At 25.4% G+C, this 20582-nt stretch overlaps 1 protein-coding gene across 1 annotated transcript in view; it reads left to right on the forward strand.

Annotated features, from left to right (window-relative positions):
* Positions 1–261: 261 nt before the first annotated feature.
* Positions 262–20582, forward strand: part of LOC145834687 (uncharacterized) — a 36268-nt gene continuing 15947 nt past the window's right edge. The window contains exons 1-9 of the mRNA XM_082942183.1: positions 262–466; positions 6960–7098; positions 10222–10335; positions 11044–11162; positions 11865–12003; positions 14331–14462; positions 14586–14710; positions 15309–15430; positions 18223–18367. Coding sequence (XP_082798309.1) covers positions 285–466; positions 6960–7098; positions 10222–10335; positions 11044–11162; positions 11865–12003; positions 14331–14462; positions 14586–14710; positions 15309–15430; positions 18223–18367 — 1217 coding nt within the window. The 5' untranslated portion in view covers positions 262–284. The remainder of the gene's footprint in view (positions 467–6959; positions 7099–10221; positions 10336–11043; positions 11163–11864; positions 12004–14330; positions 14463–14585; positions 14711–15308; positions 15431–18222; positions 18368–20582) is intronic.

Consider the following 20582-nt stretch of genomic DNA (forward strand, 5'->3'; position numbering starts at 1 on the left):
GGAATCTTCAGAGATGGCTTTAGTCCTTTAATTCATAAGTAGCTCTGTCTACAGCTATCTTTACAAGCTAGTTATTTATGACCATATTCATTATTAAATCTTGGTAAGAAATCTTTTTAGAGGACCTTCTCAATGATTATGTATTTTGTTTATACATTTAAAATAACTCTAAAAGTTTACAAATAGAAAATATTTCTAAACTTATAACGAAAAGAACCAAATCTATTCAAGTAAATAATAGTTTTCTTTCAGTTACTATGATCTTAAATACTTAAAAACTAGCAATGGATGAAGAGAGTCTGTTTAAAGATGAAGAAATATTAATGCATCCATCATCAATTCTAACAAATGACAAAAGAAATGTGGCTCGTGATGCAACAGAGCTTCAGAAACTACTGATAGATGAAAGAATGAGATGTGAAAGTCACAAAACAAATTATCAGCTTCTCAAAGAACAACATACCAAGTTGATTTTATATTCCATCTTTTACATTTTAATTTATATTCTAGCAGTAGCAGTTATATATAAAAAATTAAAATTTATAAATGTTTTTTGAATACTATTTTTATTTTACTACTTAGTTTATAGTTTATTGAACTAATGAAAAAAACAAAAAAATGCTCAAAATTTTTTGGTTCAAGGATCTGGGCACACAAAAATACCTCTTGGTCATCGAGTTGCATACCCAATTGTGCTTAGCTAAGTTACAAAATTTTTTTACTAAAAAAATATAGCCTATAGAATTTACTATATTAAACAAAGGTGATTTAAAAAAAACTGTTCTTTTTTTTTGTATCATAAAAAAATATTTTTTTCTTATTTGTTCACTAACATGTATTTAAATTTAAAGGAATGGATTATAATTAACTGTTAAAATATAAGTATAAAAATATAAAGATTAAAAAAAAACTATTAGAAGTTTTTTTTACAAAAATGTTTTCCAAAAACTTTGTACAGTGTATTGTTTAACGTACTGTAGCTATTTTTATTTTTATGACTTAAATAATGTGATTGATTGCATTTTTTAGTTATTTTTGAAGAAGCTTGAATACTATTTTGTAGCTCTATACTAGGGGTGGGCAACATTTTTAATTGGCAGGCCGCATCCAAAAAAATTTAGTCCTTGGCTGGCCGCAGCATTTCAAATCAGTGATTTACTGTATCCAGTATCCAGATCAAACCGGATAACGCCTATTTAGGTCCGGTCAGGCCAAATCCTAATTTGAAAGTATCATCTTGATCTGACTAGATAATAATTTTAAATTAAGATTTGGATCAGTTTGGGTTCTAATTAAATTTCAGATGTTTTTATAATGTCTATATATAGAATTTAAAATGACAAAGATATATTAAATGTCAGATTTAAGTAAACACTTTGCTTAGGGTAATTTGACAAAAGAATATCCAAACTAACTTAGAACAACATAAGGTATTAGCAAAAAATGGTGTTTTTATCATTAGACATTAAATAAAAAAGCCGTTTAAAACATGTTTTTAAATTCAAACTCTTACAGTTTTGTTTTTTAAAAATATGATACAGTTTTTTTCTTTAATATTGACGTTTGTTGGCTTATCACTTTGCTTGCCGCCAGATTCCATTGAAATTTAAAAAAACCGTTGGAGGTCAATCATTTTCATTTCGCAGCCGTACATTGCTCACCCCTACACTATACCTATAGTCATTTAAGAAATCAAAGCATGAGGTTTCCAACATATTTTTTACAACAAATAATATAAGTTGTTAAATAAAAGCCCCCAGTCTGAATTTTATGTCAAAGAATATAAAAATCTAAATTATCTTTTGAGATTTAATTGTTTTGTAAAAAGTTTGAAAAACAAATATATACACCATATCTTTAATGTTGTAAATATTTTCAGTTACTTAAATATATTTAAAATTTCTCTACTTTTACATTTTTGGAGCTAGTGACCTCAAGTTTTTAATAAGTTATCCCTGCAATATTGAAAAAAATCTGTCAAATCAAATTAAAAAAAATTGAAAGTAATAATATAATAAAAAAAGTAGTTAACATAACATTGATCTTAAGTTGAAAGTTTTATCTAAAAGGTTTAATATTTTTTTACTACTGACTTTTCTAAAAATAAAATAACAGTAAAACTATATACTATTTATAAAAATAAAAACTGTAGCTAAATTAAGTTAAAGGAAACATTGGCAAAAGGCTGACAGAGCCTAAGCCTTGACTTTTGTTAGATGTGAGCAAAGCTCAAAACAACATAAAGGTTTGATCATACCACTTTGATTATCAAATTACAAGATTTTGGTGGGCTGAGACTCTATTTTAGTTTTTATTAAAAATTTTCCCTCAGTGGCAACTGCAAAACCTGATATTGTTGATCTAAAAGCTGTTTATAATGTTTTGAAATATAATTACCGTTTGCTGATGTGATCAGCAGATTCAGATTTTTCTTTTCCTAGGCAACATTAAATACATTTGTCCACTAGGTAAGACATCTGGTATGCTTGCTTGGGTCTTAGTCTACCAAAAGCTTGTGATCTGATAATCAAAGTGGTATGATCAAACCTTTAACTTGAGCTTTTATTAATATTAGGGCATACAAAAGTCCAGGCTTATGCTCTGTAGACTTTTGTCAATTTTTTTTGAAAATATTCAAAATGAGCTTACCAGCTGTCTTGTCTAGTGGATAATGTATTACACATTTCCTGACAAAAGGACAAAACTTATGTCACTGATCATACCAGCAGACGGTAACATCATGGTAAAACATGAAAAATTGTAGATTGACAATTGCAGGTTTTTAAGTTCCAACTGACTAAAGAGTCTCAATATGAACAAAACCCCAGTCTCAATTTATCAAAAGCTTGTGGTCTGATGATCAATTGGTGTGATCAAACCTTTATGTTAATTAATGTTTAGTGATTTTTTTTTCCTTTTTAGTTAAGTTCTTACCTAAGTTAGAAACCTATAAAATTCTAAATATATAATTGCTTATTTCTCAAAAGTGACTTTAAGTTTAAACAAGGTAAAAAATAATTGGTAGCTTGTTTATAACGAGAAAAAAACTTAATAAAATTATATTTTAATTCTAAAGGCTAAAATTAGTATTGTTGTTTTTTAAAATGTCGGTGTCTTGTTTAAAAAAAGAAGGTTTTTTCAATAAGCTAGATCTGATAGATTGCACATTTTTATAAATTTAAATTAATTCAAGTAATATTTAATATGTTTAGTTAGTTTTCTATTTGTTTAAAACAATAGTAAGAATATTAGAGTTTTAAGTATCTCAATTCTTCCCTTGGTTGTGTGTTGTTCTTCGTGATTTTTTTTGTTTTTATCAAAATTGTTTTAAATAATTTTTTTTTTTTTATTTTACAAAAAAATCTACAAATTTTTAATTATTTGTTATATTGCCTAAAGTACTTTCAAGTTCTTCTTCAGTAGGCAATTAGAACTGAATTAATTCAAAATTTTCTTGCATATAAAAAGTTTAAAAAAAGTATATTATGACGTAATTATAAATCAAGTTTTAAAGTAAACTTTGTTTTAAAATGCCTGTCCTTGAAAATTTGAAAAATTTTTCAAATAGTAAATCTTATTAGTACCTCTAGTTTAAACTCGCAAAAACTAAATGAAATTAAAAAAAAATGAAATAAAATAAAATCAAAGACAAAGACTAAATAAAATTAAATTGTTCAACTTTGATGTGTTTGATTTAATGTTTTATAATACTTTAAAATGTAAAAATAAAATAAAAATAGTAATCGAGCTTATTGTTGGTTAAAGTTAAAAAATGGAGTAAACAATCATAATAAATAAGTCGATAAAAGTAGTAGTGCGTATTACCTTAATTTGTTAAGATATTTAGAAATAATTTATAATCAAAAAACTTTATAAACATTAAAACATGTTAAATAATAGTATTTTAGTCAATTATCTGTAAAGTGGTAATATAGTTTTGTGTATTTTTATTGTTGCTTCGAGTTTATTGATCTATTAACTTTCTAAAAAATCCAAGTCTGAATAATTATTAGTGGTGTCTACAAAGATAATTGAAAAAGCTTCTTTTAAATCTTTTTTTGATGTTTTGTGTTTTTAGGCGTAATGTAGTTTAAAAGCTGCTCTATCACTAACTTCATCTGTGATTGTACTCTTGAAGATGTGTCTGTGAGAGCACCATCTTTGCGAAAAGGACGTGATTGTTTGGCCGACATAGAACTCTTCGCATTCACTACACTCTACTTTTTATATGCAAGAAAATTTTGAATTAATTCAATTGCCTACTGAAGAAGAATTTGAAAGTACTTTAGGCAATATAACGAATACTTAAAATTTTGTAGATTTTTTTTTAAATAAAAAAAACTTTTTTATTTATTTCAATAGTATACACAGGGTTCTAATTTCCCTTAATTTCTCTAGATTTGTGCAATTTTCTGAAAAATCACTAGTTTTTACTGTTTTACTGCATAAGTGCTGAAATTTTTGTGACAATTTTACAGATTTTTTTGTTTTACTAATAATATTTAATTTTTCTAGTTAAAGCTTAAAGAGTTTTAAAACTATAATAAGCTAAACAGATTTTTTTAGATTTTGTATTTCAATAGTTTTTATTTTCTTTATCTTAAAATAATAAAAAATAAATAGTAAAGTATTTAAAGTTTAAAAAATAGTAGTTTTTTGCTAACTAAATAGTTCCTTGTTTTAGAACAAGAATTATATACTGTTTTTGTTTAGAGGTTAAAACATGCTCTCTAAAGTCTAAAGTAGTTGATATTTAGTTTTAATTTAAATTTCTTTAAGTTGAAAGAAAAAATATTCTTTTTACTAAACTTAAATAATTCTATTTAAGCCACTACTACTTTTTATTGTTTTTAAAATTTAACAGTTTTTTATTTACTTTAAAACTTTAATAGTAAACTTAGATAACAGTTGTTAATACTTCTCAATTATAATATTTTTTTCAGTTTAACATGTATAGTATAGAAGTGTTTATAGTTTAGTAAGTCTGCCATTGATTGATGTTTGTTTTTTATTTTGAATTAAAATGTATTGAATACCAGTATGACCAAAATAAAATATAAAACACATTTTATGATTTGTGGCTAGATGAGAGTGATTTTAAATTTTTGATAAAAAAGTTCCTAATTTTTATAAATCCTTTGTCAATGGTTCAAATTTACAAGGTGTTTATCTACCACGCAAATCAGCTTTTGTTTAGTATTTAACCACTAAAAGCATCAGATGGCGGTTAAAAATATTAGAGGTATAATTGTACAAGAATATTATAGTTGTCCAAAAAACAATCTAATCTTGACACCCTTTTATTTCCATCATCCTCAAGTTCATTTCCCTTTAAAAATAGTATGTTTTCTACTACAGATTGTACAGCAGCTGGAATTCCTTGAGTATTAAAACTAGTAGAGAATAATTATTTACTTAATTTAGCAGATAATTTTGCAGATGTATTTAAAACCTTGTTTCCTGATAGTTTGGTAGCTAAAAACTATTAAATGAAATCAAAAAAGTTGTCTTACATCTGCAATTTTTGCTTTGGTCAGTATGCAAAAAGTATTTTGTAGAGTAAATTCAAAAGAGCAGTTATAACGTTTTTATTTTGATGAATCGTTAAATACAGGTATCCATAAAACTCAGTTGGACATTATTGTCAGATTTTTGACAAAAAAATTATAATGAGTTAAACAATATTTGAAATCTTGAGTTTTTGGCACAAGGCACATCAAAAGATCTTCATAACCTTCTTAAAAATGTAAATAGTAACTAAAAATTTTAAATAAAGAAAGTTTATGTAACCATTTATGGATGGTCGGGCTGTGAACTAGATATTTTAAAAACCTTAAGTAAAGAATGTGATTACTAACAGCTTTCTTATCTAGTTAGCATAGGTAGCCTACACATTCTTCATGGGAAATTCCAAAAAGAGCAGAAACAACAAGTTGGAAATTGAAAAGATTACTCAAACACTTGCACAATTCTTATGCTTTATATTTCATAATGCTGGTGCTTGTAGAGAATTTTTTTAGTGATTAGCTCACAACAGTTACTTCTTTCGTTTTGCAATGTAAGGTGGCTTGAACCTAATTTTGAGTAAAAAAAATCCTAGAATTATGCTAAACTCCATAGATTTTACCTAGATATTTTTTTTGAAATTTTATTAGGAACCCTATTTACACCCCATACTGTTCAATGTCAATTTTTTCATAAACTAAAAAAAAACACCAACATTTTATCTCATTTTTTTGTAAGATACTTAAAATTTATATAAACTACACTTTTATTTTTAAAACTTTTAAATCTTGAATTTTTAAAAGTTTAAAAAAAAATATTATTTAACCTAAAAAGATTTTAATTATAATAGAAAATCCGTACAGGGCGAAGTTCTGAGAAGTAAGGTAGTAAAATTCAGTTTAATCTATGTTTAAAAGATATTCTAACACCCAATATTCAGACTGTTAGCTAAAAAAAAGTTAGTCGCAGAGAAGTCAGTGACTAGTTAAATAGTTAGAAAAGATCTTTCTATTTTACATAAGCTAGTTATCACTTCAACTCTACCATTTAACGATGGCACACAACTTGAAAAAACAAGATGGATCCCTCCCTGCTCTTGCTCTGAAAAATTTTTCTGAAAAATTGAAAAAAACATTTACTAATTTTACATAGGGTTTTCTTATCACATGTTTAAATTATTATGTTAAGTTTTTAAGTTTGTTAAGGTTTATTATTAGTTTATGAACAATTAATATACCATTAATCAGACAAACTAATATTTTTTTAGCTATTATAGGAAAGAGTATAGTTCACAAACAGATTATATTTATATAAGAATATACAACTTATTTATAATATTTGTAAAAAATTCTTTGTAGTGTTGTTTTCTATTTTTAGTCTAATTATTGAACATTGTAATGTTGTTTAATTTGTTTAAAATTCCTAGAAATTTTCTAAGACAAAGTAATTTTTAGGCTACAAAACGAACTGCTAAAATGTCAAGAAGAGCTGACTGAAGTTTTAAGAGTAAAAAGACATGTATTAAATGAACAGGAAAATAAAGATAATATAATACAAAAGCTTGAAAGAAAACTTGAATTAAAACACCAAGAAGTAAGATATAAATAATATTTTTATTAAAAAACACAATCTTGAATAAGAAGAAAAATTCTGCAAAAACCCAAATTAAAAGAAGTTTTATAATTACATAAAATATAAACTTTAATTAAGTATATACTACAAAAACACTTTTATATGACAATGATAAAGATAAAACAGTAACCTCTGATTTTGAAATAGCCTCACTTTTTAACAGAAGTTTTCAAAAAGTATTTAGAAAAGATGATAACCATGGAAATTTTAAACTAGCTCAAAAAATTTTTAGTAAAATAGAATTTTTTTTTATAATTCATGAAGACATTAAAAATTCGATTGACCAACTATAAGATAAAATCATTAGAACCCCAGAAAATATCCAACCTTATTTTATTAAGTATGCAATTCCATCAATAATTTTTCCACTTTCATTAATTTTCAATTGCTCTATAGAATTGGCTGAAGTACCAAAACAATAGAACATGTCTTTTGTCATTCCAGTCCATAAGAAAGGTAACAAACACAACGCGTTATACTATAGGCCAATATCTTTAACTAGTAGTTTTTCTTGAATTTTTGAACGCATTATACCTATAAAAATTCTTAATCCACTGTTTGACTATAATTTACTATCTCATAAACAATTTGTTTTTTTCCCAAACCTTTCGTCAAATATCTAACTGTTAACATGTTTACATTCATAGACAGTTCCTTATCTCAAAAAAAATATATTAAAGTATACTTATATTTAAAAAGCATTCGATTCAGTATCACACAAACGATTATTAAAAATATTGAGTCTGTATGGACTACATGAATGCTTATAGAAGTGATTCAATGATTTCTTTAATTGGGAGATCACAAAAAGTGGTCATTAATGATACGCTGTCAGACTCTTAAACAATATACAATGGTGTACCACAAGGTGGTGTAATTGGTAGTAATTTGCATTAAGGGTATTACTTCAAACATTTATTTAAAATTGATATGAGTTTGGTTGCAGATGATACAAAAAAAATTAGTGCGTCAAATATCTCTTTGCAATTTACTCTGGCTAAAAACAAGAAACCTGAATTTAAATCCTTGCAAATGTAAAATTCTAAATATTTAAAAATATTACAAAATACATTTCATTTTTCTCAAATTTATTCGAGTACTTTCATAGTAAGGCTCATCAGAAATTGTTTGTTACTAGTTAAACTAAATTGAAATTGAAATAAAACTATACTGTAGTATAAGGTTTTAAAATATAAAATGACTTAATAATCGAAAATTAAAACTAACTAAAATCTTATACTATAGAACTTTGCTGTACTAATAAAACTCGTTAGATTAAAATCAAACTAACATAAACCAGCGATAAAAATGAAAATAAAACTATACTTTTGAAAATTTTAACAGGGAAAAAATTACTTTAAAATTACTTAATATAAGGATTTAAAAAGTCTAGTCTAGTTTACAAACTTTTTCTGCTTAAATAAACTGGGCCTTAAAGATTGAATGCATAAGGCTTTCAGAATATGTATTTTGTTATATTTTATAAATAAGTTATGCACTGGAAAAAAAGCTGTTCTATTCATTAAGAAAAACAAACCGTTTGAGCGGATTGACCATTAATCAACAACACTAATATACCAACAGTTAAAGTTTTTAAGGATTTAGGAATATATACCTCTGAAAGTTCAAAATAAAATGAACACATAATTTATTTATATAAAGTTGCACACATTTCATCCTTTAAAATATTAAAAAGTTTTAAAACTAGTTCAGCTAATCAACTGGCAAAACTATTTAAAAAATACGTTCGTCCTAAGCTTGTGTACAACACCCAAATTTGATCACCCTATTTAAAAAATATATTAATAAAATTAAGTCTGTGCAAATAAATTTTACCCGTTTTATATGTAGTCATTGTAACATTTCAATACATCATACAATGATAGATTAGTTAGCCTTAAATTGAAATCTCTAAAATATAGAAGATGGGAATTTGATTTATTTGCTTTTTATAAATTTAGTAATGGCAAATATAAGGTTTAATTCAGTCAAATTTTCAGATTTTCTCATAATAAATATCAGTTAAGAGGAAATAATAAAAAAATAAAATGTGTACATTGTTTTAACAACAGTCAGTGGCAAGGTTCATTTTTTCACAGAGCTAAGTTGCCACAGGATGTGGTATTGTGTGAGAGGGTGGAACATTTTTGCTTAAAACTAAAAATATTTAATTTAAATACTATAAAGATCAGTAAAATCCATTATTTCCATTAAAAACAATAAAACAAAAAATTTTTAATAGTTTATCTCATCTAAATTAAGTAGTGATTTATTTATTTTTATAATTTTTAATACTAATTGTTTTTTTACTTCCCTGCGTCTCCTCCCTAACAGAATATTAATTTAATTTTATTAATTTTGTACAATCATTTGTTTATATGCTTATACTTTCTTATAAATGTGCATTTATTATTTCTTCTTTGTATGTATTAAGTTATCGCCTTTTATATTTAGCAAATAAGTTTAAACTTATTAATGAGTTTTTTATTATTTTCACTTAGTTAAGTTTATGTTTATTTTTTGTGAAATATCAATTTATTTTATTTTTATTTTCTTCTTGTGTGTCCTCTTGAAGTAGCTAAGGTTTTGATTCCTGAGTCCAACATTGCACAATAAACAATATAATAGTATAATAAAATTGGTAGATGTAGTTACTTCTTATTTTAATATCAAAAAATAAATTTTTAATGTAAATAGACTTCAAGTTCTTAGAATATGAATTAAAAATGATAAGATTGATATTTAATGATCATTACTAACTATTTTCATTGATTATTGTTGTAATATAATATTTTTGTATAAATGTTTATGAAATTCACTTTTGTAATTATAAAAAAAATCTGTTTTGATTAATTGAATCAAAATGTTTTGAGAATTTAAATAATGTGGTGTAAGTTTTGTAGCTAAGTACTTTGAAGTTTGGTCGATTTTCAAACTTTTAGTTTAATAATAAAAAAATGATAAATAAAGTGCTAATAAATTAAAAAAAAACACAATAATAATATGTGTTTTTTTAGCAATTGTTCTAAAAAAAAACTAAATAATAAAACTTACTTATTTTCTCTAAAAATAAAATAATAATAGTTGGAGGTTACAAAAACTCAAGTTGTAAATCCAACTAAATTAGAAGCAATTAAAGGAGAAATTTCAAAGGAACTTGAAGGTCCCATCAAAGATTATATGATTTCTATGGATAAGGTTATAATCTTATATTAGCAGTTTTGATTATGTTTATTATAAAAATATAAAGATTGTATACAAGTTTAAAGTTATTTCATACTTGTGAGGTATCTTAAGCATTTAAAATCTTTTGTTTTTTAATTGATGTTTTAACCTTTTCGTCTTATAATTTACTGGGTTGCCACACTCAGGCTAGTTTAGGTTTTTTGAAAAGTAGAGACAAACTTAGGCTAATTTTTTGTACCTTATGCCAGTTTTTGATCACTCAATTTGAATTTTTTGTTTCAAAGTGTCAACCTTGCTTTTATATTTAGTTTAATTAAATAATGTTTTAATTTATTAAATTTATTTCTGTTAACTTTCAGAAATAGTCAGAAACTTATATCTAAACAATATCAATTTCCTATCTAACTGATAAAGATAGTAAATTCATCAAAACAATGTTAGACTTTTATAAATGCAAATTAAACTTCAATATTAAAATCTAATAATAAGTTCTCTTTGGTTTATAGCAAAAATTATATCAATAAGTAAAAAGGCGATATCTAATAAAAGTGGAGAATTAAGTTTCTTCGAAGTAGGAGATTATTAACCTGAGTTTGGGAAACCCTGCTTTTTAACAATTTAAATATAAAGCTGCAAAAAGAAACATTGATATTAAATTGATTTATTCATTTATGTAACTATATTTAAATCTTTTAAAATTGTTTCATTTTAAACAATTAGGAAGTAGAGAAATACAGAACAGAATACAACAAGATAAGACATGAGTTTACCATGCTTCAAGCTAATGCTGATCATATTAAAAAAAAGCAGACGCGTGATATAGAAGAACAAAAAATGAGGTTTTTAAAAGTTTTTCAGACCATTTAACTCGATGATAAATTTATACTAGTTTTTTTAAGTGCTTTTATTTATCATCAATGTTTTAAGCCATAAACAAGGTATTGTTTTTTTGTAAACTTTTGCATCTTTGTTTACCAAAGTGCTTTTTATTTTAAATTTGAACTGGCTGAAGATTAAAGACAATCTTTTTTTTCTTTATGAAATATATGTTCCAGTATTTTTAAAATCGTCATTTCAATAAGTTATATATATATATATATACCCAGCTCGTGCGCATAATAAATACACATGTAAGTCGTTTTATATTATGATTTGTTATTTTATTTTACTTTACTTTGTTCAATTTAGACTTGATAATAAAAACAATTATATAGTTGTATAACAGTCGGATTTAACATTATGTATTGCATCGATTATTAACCATTTGTTTACAATAATGTATAGTAATTACTTTTATTTTTATTAAACACATGTATATACCTACTTTAGCTTCTAAACTTTCCTTACAGTATTTATTTTTTTTGCAGAGCTCCGTTGAAGTGTGTTAACCCGTTAACACACAGAAACATATTTATTTGTTTATATATTTTTTAATATTCATAAATTTTGTCATCGTCATATATTTTTATTTAAAATAAAGTTTAAGTTATATAAAACTTTTTAATTTGAAAAAAAAAACTAACTAAAAAAGCTAAAAACAGGCACCAAGCAGAATTATCAACATTAGAATATGAAAGAGATGAACTAAAAAATAAGCTTCAAATAGTAGCAAGTAGTACTGATGACAATGATAATGAGTTACTCCAATTAAAAAAAAGTAAAACTCATCTCGAACAAAGAGTAAGATTGAATTAAAAAAATATTAAATTTTAAACAAAATTTATAAATTGAAATAATATTTTTTACTTATCTTGTCTTACTACGTTTTTTTGTATTAAAAACTAAGCAGTTATACGGAGTTTGTAAAAATTATATCGTTAGGAAAAATATTTGTTCCAAAAGCTATACTCGGTCTTCAATTGTAATCTTTAAGTTGTTTTCTAGACCTGGTTGTTTGTATAGGGCAGGGTACCCAAGTTTTTTTTTCAAAAGGCTTTCTTTAGTTAAATTAAAAAAACTACATCCCCCTTCCAACAAGATTTCTCAAATAACTACCATGAAAACTGCTTAAGACATTTTTTTTTGCTCTTCATCATCAACTCTAGAATATTTAGTATAGGATGACCTCATAGCCCCCCTGTGACCCTTTGCTGCTCATGTCCCCTTAAACTTCTGTAATGGCCAATTGATCCAGTTTGGGAAACCCTGGTTTAGGGTGATTTTAATGTACTAGACATTTTTAGTACATGTTTTTGCTGTTTCAATTTTTCTTTTCATCTAAAAAGTTGTAAAGTTTATAATATCAGTCAAATACACAATGTGTTAAAATATTTTTCTCTGTTTATAGGTTTTCTTTAAAATAAATAAAGTTTTATAACAAATAAGGTTTGAATACCTTTCAAAACAAATTTCAAAGCTCTTTAATAGGGGTGTGCAGTGTACTGTACAGCCCGCGGTGAAGATCCAGCCGGCCAACAAATTTCTGGCCCATGAAATTTTTTAAGTTTGAAAAAAAAGGTTTTCAGCAATGATATAGAACTTCAAAGAACTTTTTTTATATATTTGCAGTGAAACTTTGAAAATTACACGGCTAAACGTTATTTTTATTAAGTCCAGGCCGCAAAAGATATTTTCTGGCCCGCAGAAAAGAAAAGTTGCATACTCTATGTTATAAGCTAGACAGGTTATCAAATTAGTTTTTTGTTAAACACAACCAAATGAATTTAAGGTAACGAAGTATCCAGTAAATTAGTTTCCTATGAATGCTTGTAAAAGCTTTGTTTAAAAAAAAGTATACGAACATAATCGATTTTTTTGTATTAAAAAAACAACGTGATACTTCAATTTCAATAGAGTTTTCAACAATTTTTTTCACAAAAAATAAAATTGGCTCGTATATGAAAGCTTTAAGTACAAACTACAAACCAGTTTTTGTAGAGCTTAAAAATATTATTTAACTTTTGAGATATAAATTTTTTCTAAAAGAGTTTCCGATACAAACGTATGGACCGTTATTTTTCAGGGTCAATTTTCTCTGAAATTGCAAAAATCACTAAAAATATATTTTTTCCTTCATTTTTTGAGCTAGAGACCTGTTACATTCAGGAAATGTTCCTTTAAATGTTGCGATTTTAGAAATATTGAAAAATAAATATTTTAGATTAAAAAACAAAAAAGTAAGTGGTTTTTTTTAATAACATTTTATTTTCGAAAATTGAAAAAATTCCTGCATTAAATCTAATAGAAATTTAGTAATGGAGTTTCTGTGAAATTTTGAAGAAGGTTGCTTTAAAATATAAAGGAGGAGATATATTTTTAATGAAATAGCCTTTTTTCGCGTTTATTGTTTGCGCCTTCCATAAGGAAACTATTGAGCACACAGGTTTTGATCGCTTATATCTCAAAAGTTAATTTGAACTTTTTTACGCAATTAAAAATGTCTAATAGCTCAGATAAAACCCTATAAAATAAGATCAACTTATAAAAATCAAGGTGAATACCTTATGCCCTTTATATACGAAAATAACTGTTCTGTATTAGCATATGGTAATATTTATAATCAGATTTTTAAAATATAGGTTGTGACTGCATCGGGTAAAGCTGCATATACACTGCAAATGGGAACAGAAGCTTATTGATTAAAGATTAGATATATATAGTTTATAATTTTGGTTTAAAAAAATTTTTTTTGTCATGTCATCAAAAAATAAAAGATAAAACATCATTAATTTTGTTAACAAATTAAGTACAAATTTATATAAAAAATCTTATTTCAACAATCCAAATCCAAACAGATATTTTTTACATGTTATAATTTTAATTCTTATGATTTTTCCATAAATCATATAACGGATGTTTGTGTAATAACTTTTGTTTAGTGAAATAAGATTTTTTACTTAAATTTGTACTTGAATAATTTGTTATTTCAATAGTAAGAACTTGGTTAATATACAACATTTGATTCAAATTTATTTGTAAAAATGTTTAAACACTTATTGTATAGTTTTTATTGTGTGATTTTAGTTTATATTTAATATATACTGTTAAGTTAATTTACTAAATACTAGGTTTGCATATTACAAGAAGAGATAGACGAAGAAAGGAAGCTACGGGAAAACATAAATAGAGATATGTCATCCTTGCAAAAAAATTACTATCAAGATATCGCTAAAATTGAAGCTAATCTAAAGACTGTTGAGGTGGGTAGTAGTTTCGGGCAGTATATACAAAGTGTATAAATATAGTATTTTTTAGTTCTGTGTTTTTAAAACACCTAAATTGAATAGTATGTTTATTTATTTTGTTTGCCACTAATAAAACAGATGGAATGCAAATCACTAGAAAGTCAATGTGATAGATACAAACATGAATTACAAGCCAGTAACGAAAAAATATTAATTTTATCTCAAGATCTCCAACAAGCTAATAAGCAATCTGCATTTTTAAGGTTATACTTTTTTGTTTTAAGGTTATTAGTGCATTTTTCTTTATAATGATAAATAAATTTTGATGGTTTCAATTCGTATTCAATAGCTTTTTTTTTGGAAAGATATGTTACTAAGTATAGTTTTATTGTAAAAGATTGTTATATAACTTAAAAATAAAATTCTTTATAAAATACATATTTCATTCCATAATTTTTTTGAATACAATTCAACGTGACCAAAGTCTGATTGTTAAAGTATAAATTTACTGTTTACTTAGAATCATAATTCTTTTAATGAAATTTCAAAAGCCCGTCACTTAAAAGCGTTATTTACTAAAAAATAATAGTTGAGATTTTGAAATCTTAAAATATATGAAAATGTATATAAAAACCTACATATTAGTTATATCTTTTTAATCTGACTGAAATACTAATTTTCAAATATAACTTTTAGTTACTGCTTTTTTATTTAAATAAGTTGTACTACTTTTATCTATGTAGTATTGTCTGACTTCAGTATTACTTTAAATTAAAGTTTATATTTATTTCTGTAGATATATTTGGATATATATATTTTAAACTATAGAGTGTACATATTTAAGTTAATGTTTATGAACAGAGAGGAGTTAGATGAGAGTTTGCATAGAAAAAAAATAAGTGACGGCGAACAAAAAATGAATCTTCTTAAAGTAACAGGCGAACTCAAAAGAGAAAATGACAGCATGTGTGCCAAAAATAAAGGTTTGTGAAGTAACTAGAATGTTTTTAGTACGAAATAGCAAAGATGAGTAAAATATTTAAATGGCTAATCTGTATGTTAAGTCTTTTATTCTTGATGTATCTTTTGAACAAATCACGCAAAAAGTTGTTATAAGTGTATTGCAGTGTTTCCTTAAAAGTTTATAAATATGGTATATACTTTTTAATAGCTTTATTATAATTTGTTTCCATAGAAATAATTACAACTATAGCTGAACTTTGTCCAAAAAGAACATATGTTTTACAAAATATATAATCCTTTGCTATTAAATTTGGGTCAGCATTATTTATTTGAGTAAGTTTGCTAGTACTCAAAATCTTGCCCACTCGTGGCTTGCTTAGTTGCCATTTTGCAAATGCTATAAGTAATACTTTTCCTTGCCTGTTGCTACTACTCACAGTAGCAACACAAAGAGCTACTTTATTGGTATTATTTCAATTACAACCTTAATGCTTAAGTAAAAATATTAAGTGAACTAATTCTAAGTGTCTTTAGTTTAGTTAACTAAAGCTACTTAAATATAACTTCAACGGTGAGTTTCATCATTCTTATTGATAAAAATTCAAAGTATTGAAACTGTACTAAAACACTTATAAAAAACTAAACTTATGAGATTCATCTGATTTATTTCCTTAGTTTCATTATGTATAATTAGTTTCATTCAGAATGATTATAATAAAAACTAGGGGAGGGCAAATTTTCTGTTTGGCAGGCTAGTCTTACTTGAAAAACTCTTCGCAGGTCGGTTTATCTAAAAATATGTAGTATAAATTAAAAAATGTATCTAGTCAAAAATGTTTCGAAGTTATTTTTTAAGAATCACTACTGTGAGTTGAAAATTAAATTATGAGTACTCTTCAAAATACTTGTTATAAAAAATTATGTTTTGCACTACATAAACAATTTCAATTGTAAAATAAAAATTTTAGTCGTTTTGAGTTAACATTTGTACATTAATAAATAATTTAAATTTTTGTATAAACTATTAAGTTTTTTATTAATAGACTAAATTTTATGATACTTTGAAATGAATATTAAATCAGTATTTATGTCTTTTAGATTCAAAAGGTTAACATGCAATCACCTTATTTATCAAGCTTATATAATAGTTTTTTAGTAATTTATAGTGTTCACTTTGTTTTAAAACTTTGTTGATTGAACAATTCTACATGATTTTTCTTCCTTTAAAAACCCTTGTTGTTCTAAATCTCTTACTTCAAGTTGATTCTTTATTCGTATTGTACTTTGTTCGAAATAAACAAACGAGTTAACTGTAGTTAGTACGAAATTTTTATTGTAAATGTTATTTTTACTAAGTTAAAAACCTAGTGAAATCGAAGAAAACTTAGTTTTCATAAAACAAAGTTTTAAATTTTCTGCTACTTAGATTCTACGGGTTAAAGTTCTACTTCACAAGTACTGCTTTAGTTTTTCTTTCCGTGTAAATGTCAGCCATATCAATCTCTGAAATGTTGTTTCTCAGAAATTATTGGGTAGTGATGATTAATTTAAGATCCTTTAGCTAAACTAAATTAGGTCTTTTCTTGCAGTCATGCTAGATGAAAATAATGAAGTTGCATAATAGCTGGTAGTACAAGTAGTTTAAAATTTCAAAATATCGGTTTCAATTTTTTTCATAATGGCTCTCTTTTCTTCAATCAAGCAAGTTAATTTAGTACTAATTGAGTTATAGTATTTACAACTTAGTAAAAGTCTCTCACCACTACTACTTAATGTAGATGTTTAAGTCAGCATCAACTTAAATGGTCCGTCTCTCTAATACTCTTCCTAATGCTTCTCTCTTTTAATCTCTTTCTTCTTGAATAAAACAAAAAAAAAATGTCTAAAGCTCTAAAGAATTTTAATAAACACTTAGTTGTATTTTCTTAGTTTTAAACAAACAGTTTATTGCTATTTCACAAAAGTTATTACTTTTACTTACATTAGCTTTTAGGTTTGTAGTTTAAGATTTCCTCAAATTAATAGCACAATGAAAATCCATCTGTCAAAAAAAAAAAAAAGTCATGAGCTAAACCTATTTCTTTCAGCCGTCGTTTCCTCAAATTATTTTGTAACTAATTTGCATTATGTTTTTGCTCTTATTGTGTATTACAGAATGTTTCTTGATTTTATTTTAATGCAAACTTTCTTATTTTTTCGTCACTACATTACCATTTTTTTTACATTGATAGATCTTTTAATGTTTTAAGATACTAATGTATTATAATAAAATAACTCTGATTTCATTAAATAGCTTATAACACATTTATTATCCAGTAAATATCTCTTTAATTTACTGAACAACAAGTTTAAAACAAAGAAGCCAAAAGAGAACCCACACTTAATCACTTTTAGTTTTAAAAACCATACCATTACACATTAATAATCTTGTTAAGAGTTCTAGTTTATTTTTTTACAGCTTTTTATTTTTTAATTGAGCTCAATTGATTGCAAATGAACTTGCACTCAATTATCATATTAATCCTTATTTGTTATTTTTTCGGCTATAAACACTAAGTACTCTCACAGATTTGTTCACACTTAGCATGGAATCGAAAAACGGAATACTTTTCAAATATTTTAAGTTCTCAAGCTTTTTTATTAGTACTTGAAGTTTTAAAAACTTACTTTACAATTTTTTTTGATAGATTAAATTTAGCCATATTTGTAGTTTCAATAAAATGCCTTAAAAATCTTTACTATATACTACTGTTTAAATGTTAAAATGTTCACTTTAGATTTAAGAAAGTCCCTGAAATATTATTTAACTTAGATTTGGAAACTAAATTAGAGCTTCAGAAAAGTACAGTTGAAGAGTTAGAAAAAGAACTGGCTAAAGTTGAAGAAGATAACAAAGTAAAGATGCAAGATGAAATCAAAATCGAGTTGGAAAAGTATAACACTCTTTCCAACGAAAAGTTTGTTGTTTTAAAATATGAATGTTTTTTTAATTATCTGTTAAAATAAACTTAAAAAGGTTTAATCATTATTTTGAAGTATTTGAGTATTGGAACTTATTTCTAAGTTTTACGGAATTTTACAAACAAAAATTTACCAGGCTACTTCATAAATTTAGTAACTTATGTTTTTTTCTATATTAGTTACAACTTATTAAAATAGCTTTATTTTTTTCCCTTGTATGCTTTCTTGAACTTTTCAGCTAGCTCAATCCAAATAAGTTTTATAAAAATACTAAATAAAAAAAAAAAATAAAGTTTTTGCTACTTCTTTGACCAAAGTTTCAAACTACAACAGTTTTAAATAAAACAAAGTAAACTTTCACATGCACAGTGGGCTGGCAAGTGGTCATTGACTATTTTCGCGACTAAGCAGTTAAAGCAAGATTTTTATTTAATTGTTTAGAGCGGGGTTTAGTCTTTTAAAAACTCGGTTTATTTCTGTTCTGCTTAAAGTATACTAAAAGTTATGTAAGCTTAAATGTAGCCAAAGTTTGCTTTTTTTAAGTTTAAAAAAGCCTCGAAAAATGCTTAAATTTTTGTCAAAATTAAGGTCTACATCTACTGTTAAAAAACACCTTATAAGCTTTTATACAAATACTTTTTTTTAAGTTTTTTCATTTCTTTGGTTTAATGTTCATTGAAAAAAGTCAAAATTCTTTGAATATTTAAATGTAAAAGTATATTATTTCTCATTTAAAAAATCTTCTATTCTCACCGAAAATTCATTGATGCTTTTCTGACAATTTTGGGTATTCTTCAGGGTTAATTTTCTCAATTCGCCACCGAAGAACCAACATAATTTTTTTTTAAATAATCTAGTAAAAATGACAAGGAATCTATATACAAATTTACAGACAAATCTATTATGTGGAATATAACTATTTTTTTGGTTTTGAAAAGCGATATTTCTGTTAAAAAAATTGATATAATATCCTATCCCTGGTTTTTCACTGTGAAAAAAAAGACCATTTTGTATGTTCTAGAAGGTTCTTAATGTGTATAGATTCACTTACTTTTGTTTACAGATCATTTAAGCTCCAAGAATGATGAGAACAGTTAGTATTGGTCAAAACATGGTAGCTTAGTATATGTTTTAGTCATTGAAATAGTTTTTTTTATACTATTTTAGCAAATTAAAGGTTTTCTTGAAAAACCGTATCCCACAGGCCATGGTGGAACTTCTACAACAGGTAACGAAGTCAAAACTTCGCTAAACACCAATAATAGGACTCTGCTGACGAAGCATATTTCTGATGTTAGTTTAAAAGAAAACATTTACAAAATTATTATGTATGTTTCCATTATTTTATGGCCTATAAATTCTAACAGAAAGATTAATGTAGAGAAATACTCAGTCTTATTTCAAAAAACAATGATGCTGGTCATGTCGGTTAAATGGATTCGCTTTACTCCAACTACGCATACTGTTCTCGCACATAGTGCTGAACTAATTGAGCAAAACAACGGTAGAGGTTTGCTAAACTACACCGAAAGTGGATTGGAAGCTAAAATTAAGTTTCTAAGACAGTAAAGAATGAACTTTTCAAGGAAAACTTCTCAGTATGAAAATTTAACAGACTGTTTAAATCGATTATGGGACAAGAGTGACTACGATGTTAATAACACTTTAGACAGACTGAATTGCACTTATTGTAAAGAAGTCGGACATACTGCGCGAAGTTGTTTGCAGCTAAATTAAATAAATTCATCATGTATTTCAGAATGAGAAACGTTGTTACATATGCTTTGTGCTACTGAATAGAGTGTTTTATTTATTTGAGAAACTTAATTTCAAAGAAGTTTTAAGAACTTACTGTTTGACTTATATTTTATAGTAAATTTAAAGTACTTTTTTTAATCACAGGCTAAATTATTTTGTTTTTTGCACTGTTTTGCATCGAATAAATGTTTTTATTGTTCAAATTGTTTACAGTTTTTTTCTTTTGATAAACTAGTACAAATGTAACGTTATTAATAATACAAACTTTGATATACAAAGATCAGCCTTAAATTAAAAATAAACTGTATTTAAAGTATAGTTTCACCCGGCTTGATATTGAAAATTCATTCATATTTAAACTAAAATGGAAGTAAATGTGACTCTCTTGAGGTAGCCAATTATAATTTTCTTTTTTTTTTTAAGTTTCTTTCTTTAAAGTTTCATTAGAAATTA

The sequence above is a fragment of the Thalia democratica genome, chromosome 4 (assembly GCF_965202585.1).
Source record: "Thalia democratica chromosome 4, ktThaDemo2.hap1.1, whole genome shotgun sequence".
NCBI classification, from domain to species: domain Eukaryota; kingdom Metazoa; phylum Chordata; class Thaliacea; order Salpida; family Salpidae; genus Thalia; species Thalia democratica.